Raw genomic sequence first — 17,613 nt, 5'->3', positions numbered from 1 at the left:
TTGTGTATCCTCAAATTTTGCTGAATAGATTTATTAACAATAACAGGGTTTTTGGGTGGATTACTTAGTGTTTCCTACATATAAAATCATTATCATCTACAAACAGAGACGGTTCTTTTCTTCCTTTCCAATCTGGATGCCTTTTACTTCTTTTTTCTGCCTAATTGTTCTGATCAGAATTTCCAAGTCTATGATGAACATAAGTGGTTAAAGGAGGCATCCTTGCTTTGTTGCTAATCTTAGCAGGTAAACTTTCAGTCATCACTATTGAGTAGGATGCTAACTGAGTTTATCATATGTGAACTTTATCATCTCGAGAAATGTCCCTTTTATTCCTAGTGTAAACAATATTTTTATCAGAAATGTGTGTTAGATTTTGTCAAATGCTTTTTATGCATCAGTTGAAATAATCATGTGTATTTTTTCTCCCTTTGTTCTATTAAAGCAGTGTAGTGCATTGATTAGTTTTCATATATTGAACTACCCATGCATTTTGGGGTAAATCCCCCTTTATTATGGTGTGCAATCCTTTTAATATGCTGCTGAATTCAGTTTCCAAGTATATTTTGAGGAATTTTAAATCTGTATTTGCAACTGATCAAACAATGGGGTCCTACCACTTGCACCAACAGGCAAAAACTCTGAAGGCAGAATTCAGTAGAAAGGGAAAGGAATGTTTTATTCAAAGGCTATACCGTTTGAAATAATGGCAAGATTCTGACTCAAAGCTTGTTTCCTGAAGACACCCAAAGACTATCACCCTGCCACCCTTGACAAAAATAGAGCTGACAGTAAAATATAGCTATCTGTTCTTGATACTACACGTGGAAACTCTTTGTCAAAAAGCTACATCTTCTTAATCTGATTGTCCAAATCATTAAAATATGGATGATTCAGTGCCATTTTGCCAGAAATTCGTTTGGCAGGATCGTACACCAACATTTTCGAGAGCAGATCCAAGCCATTTTCATCCAAGTTTTTGACATGGGATGCTAGACTTCCTGGTTTCCACTTAGAAAATGTATTCTTATAGTCCTGTAAAGATTCCACGTCTCGCCACACTTCGTTGTTGGGGGTACCCAAAGCTCTGAAAATTCTGAAGAGTTGATCAATTTCTGAATCTCCATGGAAAAGTGGTTTCTTAGTTGCTAATTCAGCAAATATGGTGCCTATACTCCAAATGTCAACTGTAGTTGAATAGCGAACTGACCCCAGCACTGATAGGGTTTGGTATGAACCTGCAAGCAATCAGGTTATTATGGTCTCTGTGCAGTCAGCCCTCTCTGCTAATGATAATCTGTATTTGCAGCCTTCCCCCCCAGCACTAGCATCACAATCTCAGCTACACCTCAGATCATCAGGCATTAGATTCTCATAAGGAGTATGCAACCTAGATCCCTCACATGTGCAGTTCAAAGTAGGGTTCGCGCTCCTATGTGAATCTAATGGTGCCACTAATCTGACAGGAGACGAAGCTTGGGCAGTAATGCAAGTAATAGGGAGCAACTGTAAATGCAGATGAAGCTTCGCTTGCCTGCCACTCACCTCCTGCTTTGCAGCCTGATTCCTAACATGCCACGGGCCAGTACTGGGTTGGTGAACCCTGCCCTAGAGGAACTCAGGGACGCAGTGGTGTTGAGGAATGGAATATGGTATCTGTTTCATGCATGTCATTCTCTTAGCAGAGAACAGCAGTTTCTTTCTTCCTGAAACACCTTTTTATAAGTATTCAGTCAGGTCCTAGACTTTTGAAAGTTTATTGTGAGGGTGGGTAGGGCAGGGGAAAATGGTGGTGGATAAATGGAGACAAATGTATTTGAACACTAAAAAAATTAAAAATAAATAAAGAATATAGCAAAACAATAAATAAATCACTATTTTTAGCTCACTGATTACATTACTGAAGGTCCAATCCCGCGAAGTTCCTCCTCTGCCGTTTTGTGCCAATCCTTACTTTCTTTTTTTTTTTTTATTTATTTTTTCAAATACATTTGTCTCTGCCTACCCCACAACACTTTCCCTTGCCCCCTCCCTCCTTCCCTCCCTCAGCTCTTCCCCTTTAGTTTTCTCCATGAGTCCTTGATATATGTTCCTTGACTTTCCCCTTCCCTTCCTTTTCCCCGGCCCCCCCTCCCTCCTTCCCCCTTCATCTGTTGGTTTCTCTTCCTTTCAGTGTTGCTGGTCTTAATTTCCTTACATCTTTGTATTGTTGGTTAGGTTCTACTTATAGGTGAAATCATATGGTATTTGTCTTTCGCCCCCTGGCTTATTTCCTGTAGCATAATTCTCTCTAGTTCCATCCATGCTGTCGCGAAGTTTAGTAGTTCTTTATTTTATCTGCTGCATAGTATTCCATTGGGTAAATGTACCATAATTTTTTGATCCAATCATCTACTGATGGGCATTTGGGTTGCTTCCAACACTTGGCTTTGTAAATTGTGCTGCTATAAATATTGGGGTGCATAGGTTCTTCTGTATTGGCGTTTTGGGATTCTTAGGGTATAGTCCCAGCAGGGGAATCACTGGAAGAAAGAAATTAAGGATGACACAAATAAATGGACGCATATACTATGCTCATGGATTGGAAGAATCAATAGCATCAAAATGTCCATACTACCCAAAGCTATTTATAGATTCAACGCAATCCCTATTAAGATACCAATGAAGTATTTCACAGAAATAGAGCAGACATTTCAAAAATTTATATGGAACCAAAAACGACCCCGAATAGCCACAGCAATTTTGAGAAAGAAACACAAAGTAGGAGAGATCACAATACCGGGCATCAAACTCTACTACAAAGCCACTATACTCAAAACAATCTGGTACTGGCACAAGAACAGATCCATAGACCAGTGGAACAGATAGAACGCCCAGAAATAAGATGAGCATCCTTTCAAATATCTCTGGGCCCTCTGTATCTCCTCCTTGGAAGAGTGACTGCCCAGGTCCTTTGCCCATTTTTTGACTGGATCGTTTGTCTTCTTGGAGTGGAGTCGAGTGAGTTCTTTATATATTTTGGAGATCAAACCTCTATCTGATGTATCATTAGCGAATATATTTTCCCATTCAGTTGGCTCCATTTTCATATTGCTGATGTTTTCTTTCTCCATGCAGACGCTTCTTATTTTGATGAGGTCCCACTTGTTTATTCTTTCCTTCATGTCCCTTGCTTTAGGAGACATACCAGTCAAAAAATTGCTGCGTGGGGTATCTGAGAGTTTCCTGCCAATGTTCTCCTCTAGGACTTTTATGGAGTTGCGACTTATATTCAAATCATTTATCCATCTTGAGTTTATTTTTGTGTATGGTGTCAGCTGATCATTTTTTTGCATCTACTCGTCCAGCTCTCCCAACACAATTTGTTGAAGAGGCTCTTATTGCTCCATTTTATGCTTCTGCCCCCTTTGTCAAATATTAGATGCCCATAGCAACCTGGGCTTATTTCTGGGCTTTCTATTCTGTTCCACTGGTCTATGGGTCTGTTCTTGTGCCACTACCAGATTGTTTTGAGTATGGTGGCTTTGTAATAGAGTTTGATGTCCGGTATTGTGATTCCTCCTACTTTGTGTTTCTGTCTCAAAATTGCTGCGGCTATTCGGGGTCGTTTATGGTTCCATATAAATTTTTGAAATGTCTGTTCTATTTCTGTGAAATACGTCATTGGTATCTTAATAGGGATTGCATTGAATCTATAAATAGCTTTGGGTAGTATGGACATTTTGATGATATTGATTTTTCCAATCCATGAGCACAGTATATGCTTCCATTTATTTGTGTCTTCCTTAATTTCTTTTTTCAATGTTAGATAGTTTTCTGCATACAGGTCTTTTACCTCTTTGGTTAAATTTATTCCTAGGTACTTTAGTTTTCTTGTTGCTATATAGAATGGTATGTTTTGTTTTTTTTTCCCCTGATTTCTTCTTCTTCTATTACATTGCTGGTGTACAAAAATGCCTTTGATTTCTGAATGTTGACTTTGTATCCTGCTGTTTTGCCAAATTCACTTATTAGGTTGAGCAGTTATTTGGTATAGTCTACAGGGTTCTCTATGTATACTATCATGTCATCTGCAAACAATGAGAGCTTTCCTTCCTCCTTTCTTATTTGGATGCCTTTTATTTCTTTTTCTTGTCTGACCGCTGTGGCTAGGACTTCCAATACAATGTTGAAAAGAAGCGGTGAAAGAGGACATACTTATCGTGTTCCCCATCTTAGTGGGAAGGTTTTCAGTTTTTGCCTGTTGAGTATGATGTTGGCTGTAGGTTTTTCATATATGGCCTTTATTACATTGAGGAATGCCCCATTTATTGCCATTTTGCTGAGTGTTTTGATCATAAATGGGCGCTGTACCTTATCGAATGTTTTTTCTGCGTCTATGGAGATGATCATGTGTTTTTTGTCTTTTCTTTTATTCATGTGATGTATTATGTTTATTGAGTTGCATATATTGATCCATCCCCGCATGCCTGGGATGAATCCCACTTGATTGTGGTGGATAATCTTTTTAATGTATGGCTGGACGTGGTTTGTCAATATTTTGTTGAGGATTTTAGCATCTATGTTCATCAGCGAAATTGGCCTCTAGTTTTCTTTCTTTGTAGGGTCTTTATCTGGTTTTTTGATTAGAGTGATGCCGACCTCATAGAAAAAATCTGGGAGTCTTCCCTCCTCTTGGATTTTTTGGATTAGTCTGAGAAGGACAGGGGTTAGCTCTTCCTTAAGTGTTTTGTAAAATTCTCCTGTGAAACCGTTCGGCCCTGGGCTTTTGTGTGCCAGGAGTATCTTGATGACTGCTTGAATTTCCCCAGCTGTAATCGGTCTGTTCAAGCTTTCTGTTTCTTCCTCTTTCAGTGTTGGAAGATTATACTTTTCTAAAAATTCGTCCATTTCATTAAGATTTTCAAATTTCTTGGCATATAATTGTTCATAGTAGTTTCTGACAATCCTTTGTATTTTTGTGGTATCAGTTGTTATTTTTCCGTTTTCATTTCTGATATTATTCATTGGGGTCCTCTCCCTTTTTGTCTTGATGAGTCTGCTTAAGGGCTTGTCAATTTTATTTATCTTTTCAAAGAACCAGCTTCGGGATTGGTTGATCCTTTGAATTGTTCTTTTCATCTCTATGCCATTCAGTTCTGCTCTAATCTTGACTATTTCCTTCCTTCTCCTTGCTCTGGGATTTATTATTTGTTGTTTCTCCTATTCTTGAAGTTGTAGTGGTAGGTCTTTTATTTGAAATGTTTCTATCTTTTTTAGGTAAGCCTGTATTGCTATGAACTTCCTTCTCAGGACCGTCTTTGCTGTGGCTCATAGGTTTTGGACTGTTGTCTGTTCATTTTCATTTGTTTCTAGAAAATTTTTTATTTTTTCTCTTATCTCATTATTGACCCATTCATTGTTTAATAGTGTACTGTTCAGTCTCCGTGAGTTTGCAGGTTTTTGAAGTTTCTCTTTGAGATTGTTTTCCAGTTTCAAGCCCTTGTGGTCCGAGAAAAAGTTTGGTATTATTTCAGTTTTCCTGAATTTGCTGAGGTTTGCTTTGTGTCCTATCATGTGGTGTATCTTTGAAAAACTTCCATGAGCATTTGAAAAGAATGTGAATTTTTCTTCTTTGGGATGTCAGGTTCTATATATGTCAGTTAAGTCTCTTTGATTCGGTGTGTCTTTCAGCTGCACAATATGTTTATTAATATTTTGTTTTGAAGATCTGTCCATTTTTGACAGTGGGGTGTTGAAATCCCCTACTTTCAGTGTGTTGCTGTCTATATCTTTTTTGAAGTCATCCAACAATTTCCTTATATACTTGAGGGCTCCTATATTCGGAGCATATAAGTTTACAATGTTTATTTCTTCTTGATAAATTCTTAATCCTTACTTTCTTAATTCTTTGTTTCTTGCTTTTTTCCCTTTTATATGTCTTTTTAAATCCCATACAAGTGTCCAAAAGATTGGCTGCAGGATAATGTAATAAAAATAATTAAAGCTATACAAATGTGCAAGATAAACCAGGTTGAGAAAAACTAATCAATTTTGATTCTCTTATATATCAGACTTGAGTGTGCATCAGATTGCATCACTTTTACTTGATTCTCCGTTAAAGCGAAATTTAGTATGTAGTTAAATACAGATATGGTAAGTAATGGGAGATTATTTTTACCTAGTTGGTGTGATTTATAAGATTGGAAAGATTTCAAGTTTTACCCATATGAAGAGTACAGTTGATTATTTAATATTATTATTTTTATTATCATTATTACACGAGTTAATTTCTTCATAGTGTTTTTTCTGTTTTCTTTATGTATTGCCTGATTTTATTGACGGAACACTAAGTTTAAAAATCATTTTATATATTTAAGACCCATAAGGTCAGTCTCTTTATTTCTATGTGATGCCATGTAATGCAGTATGATCTTTTCATTTAACTTTTATACAATGTATTGCATAGTAACTGACTATATATGTGTGTGTGTGTGTGTATATATATTTATTCACATTAAATTTCAGTTCATTTTTGGTTATGTTTTTAGCAAGAAGGTATGAAAACAGTACAGTATAACAGAATCACAATCTGGAAGTTATCTACTATCCCATTTTATCACTGTTAGAATTATTAATGCATGCTTAATAATTCTAAATATAAAATATTAAACATTTATACTTTATTTTTTTTAGAACCTTGTGAAACATCTTCCTGAACAGAAGGCACTCAATGAATTGGCACAGCTGAAGGATGAGTATGATGACCTCTGTGAGCCTGAACAATTTGGAGTCGTGGTACGTACCCATTATTAGGGCCCGCGACCTCAACTTATCAGTAACGATTAGAAACAGTGAAAAGAAAGACTTTTTTTTCAATTGTTGATATTTGTGTTACTATATAGCTACATAATTTAGTATATTATTAGCTGTCAGGCCAAAAAACTTGTTTATTATTATTTGTGATGGTATTGAAAAATAAAGAAATTAATATTTATATCTTATAAAATGTTTCAAAGTATCTCATGGAAACTCCTCCATACCAGTGCTGATATTTAATGGTATTAATATATAAAAATATATATATTGATATATTGGATGTTTTCTTCTATTTAGATTGTGAGGTTAGAATTTATAACCCCCCCAAAAAATTAGGCTTATAAAAACAGTACTAATTAAATAAATAACTATATTTTAGACATTTTTTGTGGTATATATTACATCAGAAAAAGGAAGAGAATTTTCAGATTTCCTATTGTGTGTGATTAATTTATTAAAAGCTTTAAATACACTTGTTTCAAGTGGTAGGAGAATCTCATATATACACATCATGCTTTAGTGCGGTTAAGTCAGTATTAAAGTGTATTATGTTTTCTTACCCCCTCCATTTTAAGGGGTACAAAAGATATCTAGGTATAAATTGCTGTTTTCCATCTGTCTACTAAGATTTAAAATTATCATGAGACCTAAAAGTCAAACAGTGTCTGATTCATCCAAAATATTTTATAACCTTTTTAATATTAATATATTTGAATTTCTCTGATTTGGTACTTTGCAATTTAAAAATGAAGGAAATGCCCTGGCTGGTGTGGCTCAGTGGATTGAGTGCAGGCCTGTGAACCAAAGGGTTGCCAGTTTGATTCCCAGTCAGGCACATACTTGAGTTGCAGGCCACGTCCCCAATGAGGGGGGTGCGTGAGGGACAACCACACATTGATGTTTCTCTCCCTCTCTTTCTCCTTCTCGCCCCCTCTCTAAAATAAGTAAGGGAAATCTTAAAAAATAAATAAAAATCAGTGTAAAATGCAAATGCCTGTAAGAGGAATCTAATGAACAAAATTAACAATCAAAATAGATCCAAAGTAATGGAAACAGGGAGCAGACTGACAGTGAGCAGAGGGGAGGGGGAAAGAGGACAATGGTGGGAAGAAGGGGAAGGGACTAGACAAAGGACATGCATGAACAACCCACGGACATGGACAACAGAGTGGGGATTGACTGTGGAAGTGGGGGGTGGGCTAGGTGGAGGAGGGCAAAGGGAGGAAAAATGTAATAGAACAACAATAAAAATGATTCAATAAAATAAATAATAAAGTCCTATGTAAAGTCAAATTATGATAGATGGGACAGAGAATGTTTCTTCTGAGCATGTGCATTAACTGCTTGCCCATATTTAGAGTTTATTAATTCTCAGATATAGCATTTCATACTGATCTACAAAGATTCTTTCAAATCCTTGAAAAGCACATCAGGGATGTATATTTGGGATAAGATAGAGCATGTAAATGTAACTGAGGAAGATATTTTTGTCATTTTTTATTTAGATGCATTAATCTGAACTGGAAAGTTATTATTTATTAAACAGCAGCACTTGAGTACAATATTAATTAATGACATTTTCAAGGCTGTAGTTCTCACTTAAATCCTAAGCTGCTTGAATTCATATTACAATTGAAGCTAGGCTATGTACCACCTGATAATTCAGCTGTGCCATGATCATTATGACTTTTACAGTAGGTACACTACACAATTTCTTTTAAGGCATTTTTTTCTGAATGTAGTTTATCTTGGAAGATGTATTAGTTTTCCAGGCAAGTCCTTCATGAGGAATATCCTTGGTACCATGCCGTGGAAATGAAGTTTGGAGACATAAAAACCAATATACCTTTTGAACTTGAAGCAAAATAGAAAATGGAAGAGATTCCTTGTTTATGCACATAACCATAAATAATTCTGGGACTGTGTACATGAAGTCACCTGGTCTTCTTATTTGTTCTCCCCATGCTTAGCCACATGACTAGAGGGGGAAAATGGCAAGGACATTACAAAGTAGTTTATTCTATGTGAGTGAGTTTTCTAAGGCAGTATCAATCAGTATTTACCACATAAATTTAGATAAGCTTACATATTCCAGAAAGATATTTGAAATAATGATATGCCTTAGTCTTTTAAGCATGCTTGCTTTGCAGTGCTTGGGATAGACCTTCTATACAATAGACAACTGATAAATGTTTATTGAATTGAATTATAGACAATTATTAAACCCAGGTGTGAGCCTGAGATTAAAAATGGCATATGTTAGATCTGTAAAAGTGGAAATTATGCTAAAACCTATTCCTCATGGTATGTGTTGAAATCCAGTTCACTTCTGTGTGGATATACCTGAATATCCTTTAGCCCTCAATTTTTATCAACAGCGTACATTTAGGATAACTTTGGAAATGGATATAGAATAATCTGCACTAATGGAGAGTCTCCAAACCAGTTGTCTTGCTTCTGCTTTCTTTCCCCATCAGAAATGATTAGTGTAGTCTTCTTAATATCTCTATTCATCAACCTGACTGGTGTGGCTCAGTGGACTGAGTGCCAGCCTGCAAACCAAAGAGTGACCTGTTCAATTCCCAGTCAGGGCGCATGGCTGAGTTACGGGCTAGGTCCCCAGAAGGGTGGCATGTGAGAGGCAACAGGTCCATGCATCTCTCTCTTGCACACAGATGTTTCTCTCCCTCTCTTTCTCCCTCCCTTCCCCTCTCTCTAAAAATAAATAAATACAAATCTTTTTTAAAAATCTCTATTCATCATATGACATCTGCATCAAAAACCTTCAGTATCTACCAGAATTTACAGAATAAAACCTGAGTTCTAGGCATTCTCATTCTGCCTCTGACTTTCTGGTTTTATATCTCCCTGTTCTCTTTGGTGCATTAAGTGAATTGGTGTCTTTATGACATTTTAGCTTTTCCCTCAGCGGGACTCTCATTGCCATTTCAGCAGTTAGTTTTACTTGTTTCTATTCAGTGATGTTTCATTTTTTCATAGCAGCGGTATCATTTCTTACCTGCCTTCCCCAAGACATCTCTTCCTCCCTTCCCTGTTCTTTTTACCTACTGCAGGCAACATAATCTCTTACTCTCCAGAGAAATAACCAAGCACTTCAGTTTCAGAGTGACTGCTTTAGTTCTGTTATTCCATTTCCTGTTCAATTTGTCAGTCTTCATCCTACCCTTCAGGAAAAAAAAATAAATAAATAAATCTCCTTTAGTCACTTAATGCTTGAAAACAAATGCATGGAAAGCTGGAAATGGATGGAAAAAACGAAACAAAACAAAACAAAAAAACCTTCATTGGCCCTTAGGTCCCTGATACATACTTCCCTCTCTCCATTTCCTAGCATAAGTTTTTTGTCAAAGATTAATCTCCCTTGACACTCTACTTCCTTACCTTCAATGAACAGCAATCAGAATGTTCCCTTAAATAATGCACTAAGGCTGCTCTATGAGAGTTCCTTCAGTACCTCCTAATTTCATCGAAAATACACATCAGATCCACTCACTTCTCTGTATCTGTGCCATCACCACTTTGGCCTAAGCCAGCATCTTCATTACCTTTAATTATTACGATATACTTTTAGCTCATTTTCCCTGCTTGCACTTTTGCCTTTCTCCAAATCAGTCTCAGCAAAGCCGTTGATGTGATTTTTTTTTTAAATCCTTGCCCAAGGATATAATTATTCATTTTAGAGAGGGAGGGACGGAGTGGGGGGAGAGGTGGTGGAGACATCAATGTGAGAGAAAAACATCAATGTTAATGCCTTGGCCTCGACCAAGGTTTGAACCTGCAACCTCTTGGTATACAGGATGATACTCCAACAACTGAGCCACACAGCCAGGGCTCCATGTGACATTTTTAGAGTGCATTTGCATTGCATCATCATGTTATTGAATACTATCTGCTTAAAGTGTCAGTGTGTCATATGTCACAAAGGCTGCAATATAAACTTCTTGCCTCAACTTACCAACTCTTTTACTTTTATCTCCTGATGTTTGGCTTCTTGCTTGTTATCCCTCAGCCACATCATATATTTTTTTTTTAAACTTAGTGCTCTGTCCTGCCTCTGGCCCATTAAACATGCTGCTCCCTTTCACTTCCACTCACTGCTTGCCTCTCTCCTGCTTCCATTTCATTCCTCTGCTGACAGCTTTACTGGCCTGTAAATCAAAATTATGTCTTCCTATTAAGTGCTCTCATAGCACCTTTATCCTTTTCTTTTCTAGAAATTACCATGGTGTTTAATTAAATGATTATTTGCAAAGTTTTTTAATTTAATGCCTGCAAACCCCCACTAGATTGCCACTTCTGTGAGTACATGTGTCATGTTGATTTTAGTCACATTATACATACTTAACAAATGTTTCTTGAATGTATTAGCATGAAGACAATATCAAGTGGACCCTTTGCAGGTCTAATTCCATATCCATGTGGCCCTCTAGAACATTGAAGAATTTTGTCTCCTTATTGTAACCTTTTCTTTTTTGCATTTTCCAAAAATATTATTTTCTGATTTCATTCATATGACCCTTGCCAGTGCCCTGTAGAGTTCACATTATTATATAATTTCCTGGGTGATAAAAACAATCTCATCAGTTAGGGATAGACATATACCAGAAGTGAGATTACTCCTGCCTGATTAATTAAAATCATCTTCATCAAACAAACAAACCCCATAAAACTGGCAAAAATGGAGGGGGGATCTGGCTTTGACTTGTTGAAAGAAATAAACTTATCTGTGACAGTTGACTAGGCTGCTAAGTGTTCTCTACATTTTTTGGGGGGGTTTTCTTAGCAGCCACATCATTGAGCTTGCTTGTATTTACATGTAAAAAATTAAAAAAGAACCCCTCGAAAATAAATAGAAAAAAGAAACAAATGAAAAAGGGGGCATTTCTTCTGTCTAGAGGTAGACCTCAGGGTAAAAGGGATATGCTAGTTGCTACACCTTCTATGATCAATAATCCTTTTTTTAGAGGGCTAAATTGTCTGCATAGCCTCCCACTGGTACATCATTGTAATTATGTGCTGTAACCTTATGGGGGAAAAAAGAATAGAAAAAAAGCATAGATCTTTGAAAGCTGTTCTGGTTAGAACCCCCAGCAGGAGCTTTTAGACTCTTTGCAGTGTGTTTGCAGCTCAGCTGTTCTCTAACCTCAGAGCAATGGAAATTCCCACTTGTCTTGCACTGAGGATAGAGACTCACACTGTGTGTATCTATTAAACTAACACATCTTCTGAGAAAAAGAAGACAATAATTAGTTCTCTTACTAATCGGTCCTTTGTTTCTCTGACTTCAAATTACCCATATTTTTTCAATTAAAAATATTCTAAAGCTATTATCTAACAAAAAAAATTTGAGATAGCCTTGTGCATAATAACATTTATAATGAAAAGCACAGATTATGTGATATTGCTGACAGCACACTTCATTTTTTTTTTATTTTTATACACAAATATATGAAGGCGGGAGGAGTGGATCTATGCCTGTAGATGGAACTGCAACTATAAAGCCTGTGTGCTTTTTAACTTATTTTAACGCTCCACAAGAACTTGTGAGCTCTATTCAGGATAACTTAACCAGGTGAAAAGGAAAGTTTTAAAAGTGTTTTCTTCTCCTATGTATCATCAAAGGCAGTTACTTTGGATGGAAGATTGTAGCCCCTCTGTTCCAAATAATTATTATTTAATAATCATTCAGATTTGCATGTTTACTGGGAAAACCACATTTTTCCTTATCTGCGTCCAGTCAGAGTGTTCAGTACCTTGATTGTCTCTATTTTCATTCTTTCTGTAAATATGAATGCTACCTGTTACTTCTAGATCTGCATTCGTTTTAATCTGAGGAAAAAAGCTGGTTTAATAATTTTGAGATCAGGTAAAACAAAACCCTGTTTGATTCATTCTCAAATCCATGCATTCATATTGTTATTCTTTTCATTAATTTCTCATAATCATTTTTGACAGGATTATTTTATTTCCATCAGCTTTTGCTATAAAATACGGTTAAAAAGTCTGAAAGAGAATGTTCACATTGTCTGTGGATGTCAATTAATTTTGCTGTTCAGTGTGTTTCAGTACATTTAAAGAAACAAAAATGAACCCTTTCCCCCCCATATATCAGTAATCCACAATACAACAGGATAGCAACACGGTAGATGTTTTGATGGTCATTCTTGGCCTCAGACAGTTGTTTCATGAAGGATGTTTTAAAGTTTTTGCTGTAATTCTAGGATTCTTCTGAATTTGCAGTATCTTTTGTGACAGACATTGTTACTGTATTCTATTCCAGACCAAGAGATTAGATGTTTTTTGATGCATAATTTTCACATATCACTACCTTCAGGGAAAATATTCTTTATCAGCGTATCATTATTTTTCTGGTATAGAGTCAATTTCAACACTCTACTATTCCAAATCCTAATTTTACAAATTAACCATGGCCCTTTTCTCTCCTGAAATCTAATACATTACAAACATTTGCCAGTGACTCCAGATAGCTGGTATACAAGTATTGAGTATTTGCCCAGGCCAGGTACTCAGTGTATTGAAGAAGGGGTAGCAAGGAGCAGGAGAAACCCAGCCCTTGAGGGAGGTTATTGTTAAAAGAGGATAAGAAAATTATTTATTTAACAGAGAATCACAAATGCCCCTGCTTTATTTCTATACTAGCAGGCAGAGTATTGCTCAGTCATTAAGTCCGGTTCTCACAACCTTTATACACAGTTCTGCCTGCTATATAACTGAAGTCCACCCATCTATGTGACTCGATTATCATAACCTTTATTACAATCACTGATACAAAAATTGTCCATATATTCAATGTATAGTGGGTTCCAATATTTAAGTATTTGGGGAAAGCACCTTATAACAAATGTGTATTTGTTACAAATATATCTGTTAATTCTAAAGAACTCTTAACATTATATCTTGAAGAGACTAGAGGATCAGTTATGTTCTAATATGATGGTAGTCGAAGGTGTGTTTCTTAGCAGTGTAGAAGAAAGTATAATAGAAATACCCTTAGCCTTGGCCGGGTGCCTCAGTTGGTTGGAGTGTCATCCCACACACCAAAAGATTTCGAGTTTGATCCCTGGCCGGGGCACATACCTAGGTTGTGCGTGTGATCCCCTTTTTGAGCTTGTATGGGAATCAATCAGTTGACATCTCTCTCTCTCTCTCTCTCTCTCTCTCTCTCTCTCTCTCTCTCTCTCTCTGTTTCTCTCCCCCCTTCCCTTTCTCTCTCTCCCTTCCTCTCTCTCTAAAATCAGTAAACATATCCTAGGGCAAGGATTTAATTTTTTTACTATAAAATTTTTGAAATAACCTAAAAGGTGAGTGACACGTGACTACAGGAGTGACATGTGGCCATCGCTTCCTCCCTCACATGTGATTTTTTATACTTGTGCCTCTTTTCTTTCTTCCTGAATTATTTTTGTAGTTTGGCAGTCAATCAGTATTCACCAGCTGTATAGATAATGAAGTGTATAAAATTCAAATTATATATGAACAAAACTGTGTCTAACCCTTTGGGGAAATGACCCACTTATAGCCACTCTCACTAAATCTGTCAATGCACATATTGTGTAATGTAATGCAGATCAGCATTATATTAAAAATATTAAAGAAATGATAGCTGCTTGATTTAATTGGATAGACAAGTACCTCCTACACCAAATAAATCCCCTACATAATAAAGCACCATGGTCAGCATCCCTCAGCTCTTTAAGGTATGAATTATAAAGCAAAGGATGCCAGTCAGCAAAAATACTGTGATGGACCACAACTAAAATAAACGTATTTCAGCTGAGTTTTTGTTTTATTTACTTAATATCACTTAGACATACTCAAGTCCCTTTACGAGACATGTGTCTTTTAATAATTGTATCTGTGGCTAGGGATGTTGCTCACTGCTTTCTATTACTTCTAAACTTAGTTATCTAAGACATTTCCTTACACACAACCGGATCCAACTGTCCCAGCAGTGTATCCTGGTCTGTTCATAAAAATTTACCTATGATTGTACCAAATTATGTTAGTAAGATCAAAGTGTGCTGATTTGTTGCTCCTGTTAAAACATGTGCCTAATGTAGCTTCCCCTCCTCCATAGGGTCTGCATTGTTGATGTTAACCTTTATTATAGAAAGTGTATATTTCAACTGGCTAAAGGGAGCAGAGCACAATATTTCCAGTGTATTAAATAGATTATTAGCACTATTCACCAAGCCCTGGAAATATACATTCCTTCCTTGTGGATGAGAGAAGCTTTCGTTCAGGTTTGTGAGAACAGTCAAGGATCATGTTTCCTTCTTCTTGGAAATTTCTGTGGATGAATCAAGAGCCTAATAACAACAATTGCTATTATTTTAGAGTGCTTATATTGATATGTCAGCTGCTATGATGTGGTATGCACATAATGTGTCATTTAAGTCTTACTGTAACCTGCATGGATGATTTAAGGAATATATTTTACTGGTGAGGAAATAAAGTCTTAGAAATATTAGGTAACTTGTACTAGGCTGTACAACTCAAAATGACAAGCCCAGGCCTGCGTAACTCAAAAGTCCCTATTTCTCTAACTACTCCTTACGTATGGGTCTGGAGAATTCAGAGAATGTATTCTCTCCCTCTCTGGGGATTAGGAAAAATTTTTTCTCAAACCTGTCTTTTCAAACAGTTATATGGGGCTCTGAATTTGGGCAACTATTTGGCCTGGGTAGTATTTTTGAGTTGATTCACATGATAGCAAATTGCCTTCCATAGGCTACTGTTCTCCTACCCTGTATTAGCCTACACTAAACATCCTCTTCCCCATCCAGCCCGTTGTTGATATTGGAATTCCTATTTGTGTGAATTAAAACATCCATCCATTCATTCATTCATTCATTTACAATTATTTTAATCACTTATCATATTTATCACCTACTATGTGGTCAACCTTGTTCTAGAGGATGAATGAATGAAGCAATTTTGCCAGATCAAAGGGCAGCTCTAACCCCTTTATAATGCACAATCTCTTTCTGGAATCAGGTTGGCTGATGATAGATTATATTCAGTAACAACAGCAGTTAGTCCCCTAGCATTTCTTGTGTGACTTCATGACGGAAAACATTATTTTAGGGACAGTAAATCACTACCAAAAACTGTTAATTTTGTTCAATATGCAATGTGTCTGATCGACTTGGGGGATATGGAAAATGGCAGTCAGCTAAGAAGTGCTTTTAAACTCAATCAGCAAATATTTGAATGTCTAATATATGCAAGACCCTGTTCTGGTTGCTGTGTAAGGTATAGTCTTTGACTCTTTTTCTCTGTATACTTTCTTCATCAGTGACCTCCCATAGCATCTATTGGGATAACTTAAATCTGCCAACCCCAATAATGATCTCCTAAAAACAAGGACTGGATTTCCAAATGCTGCCAGATATCATAATAATACCCACAACTCAAAATGTCAACAAAACGGTATTATTTCCCTATCATAGAAGTATCGTTGTATTATTTATGGGAGGATTTGGAAGGAAAGGCTGGGGAGGGATCATGGAGTACATTTAAATATTCTCCTTTAGTAACTTAACCTTGAAGTACATAAAATTTAAGCTTAAATATTGAACATGGAAAATAAGACACAGTTCTAAGAAATTCTTCAGGTTATAATATAGGTAAGGGATGCTAGTAAATTACATTATGTTTACCATGATTTGAATATAATTCCAAGATTTGGAGCCTTGATAAGGGGGAACTAATAGTTTCTTGTTAGTAGTAAAATGCACTATTTGGTGTCTGAGAGGGCAGTGAACCAAGTTCACTTAAATGCTAATAAAATTATTTGGTAATAACCAATTAATATTTTCATTTGTAAATCTAGTCCCCTTTATTCCACTTTTCCACAACTCTAAAGGCATAGACTGAAAAATAAGGAAATAATATTTATGGATCACTTATTTGGCTCCTATTTAATCATCAAAACAAGACTCCTCATCAGGAATGTCTCCCATGTTACAGATATGGAAATAGAAAACGTTAAAAATTAGGTAGTTTAGTTTCATATGGTCAGATTATGTGGAAGTTACCAGAATCAGGCTTTTGATTGAATTTACTACTAAGCTGCACTCTACCAGTCCCTGCTGCCTTATTCCCTGAGTAGCTTATTTGAGTGTAGGCAGCAGCCAACTAGGGGAAGCAAGTCCCTTTACCCTCATTTTCTGAAACAAGACAACCAAGCAAATGGTAAACCACACCAAATCAACGCCGCCTTCTCCCTTCATTATTGCCAACAATCTTCTACCTCACAGGAGTCTTAAAACCCTGGAGCCACCTTGGACTGTATCCTAACATAACTGGTCAGTTACCAAGTCCTACCGATTCTTCCTTAATTCTGTGTCTTGTATCCTTTGATTCCTTTTTCTTCCTGTCAACGTCCTAGCTCATTACCTGATTCTTCGGCAACTTTGAAGACTTAGGAATGGTATCCCTGCCACTAATGTCTGTTTAAACTATTCTTATATAGTGTTCCCAATATAACTCAATAGGCAGTGTGGTATAAGTGGTTCAGAGTCGGACTTCTGTAGCCTAAATGTCTGAGTTTGAATGTCCAGGTATTCAGCATGCAATTTGGCATTGTGCAAGTTACTTAGTATTTCCTCATCTTCAGAATTAAACTAATCATAATAATCTTTTGCTAGTGCTGTTTTCAGAATCGAGTTCCTCTCTCTCTCACAAATATACACAATATGTAATATTATTATTACATATTATATTATATATGCATATATAATACTATGTAGAAAAATGGTGCAAAATACT

The 17,613-nt window shown here is 36.4% G+C and overlaps 2 protein-coding genes across 3 annotated transcripts in view; one reads left to right on the top strand and one right to left on the bottom strand.

The window, feature by feature from the left end:
* The window catches only part of DIAPH2 (diaphanous related formin 2), a 908,710-nt gene that overhangs the window by 400,130 nt on the left and 490,967 nt on the right, over nt 1-17,613 (top strand). For both annotated transcript variants that reach the window (XM_054587910.1, XM_054587909.1), the window contains one exon: nt 6,676-6,777. In XM_054587910.1, coding sequence (XP_054443885.1) covers nt 6,676-6,777 — 102 coding nt within the window. The remainder of the gene's footprint in view (nt 1-6,675; nt 6,778-17,613) is intronic.
* On the bottom strand, nt 847-4,213 carry LOC129082150 (cyclin-dependent kinase 1-like). The gene is made up of 2 exons (XM_054587884.1): nt 4,198-4,213; nt 847-1,238 (listed from the first exon to the last, which is right to left on the bottom strand). Exons 1-2 carry the CDS (start codon nt 4,211-4,213, stop codon nt 847-849), a joined length of 408 nt encoding a protein of 135 aa, XP_054443859.1.

The sequence above is a fragment of the Pteronotus mesoamericanus genome, unplaced genomic scaffold (genome assembly GCF_021234165.1).
Source record: "Pteronotus mesoamericanus isolate MK-2021 breed Mesoamerican mustached bat unplaced genomic scaffold, CSHL_Meso_final scaffold_12, whole genome shotgun sequence".
Classification (NCBI taxonomy): Eukaryota; Metazoa; Chordata; class Mammalia; order Chiroptera; family Mormoopidae; genus Pteronotus; species Pteronotus mesoamericanus.
Note: the sequence above shows the minus strand (reverse complement) of the source record. Positions and strands in the feature narration are given on the sequence as shown.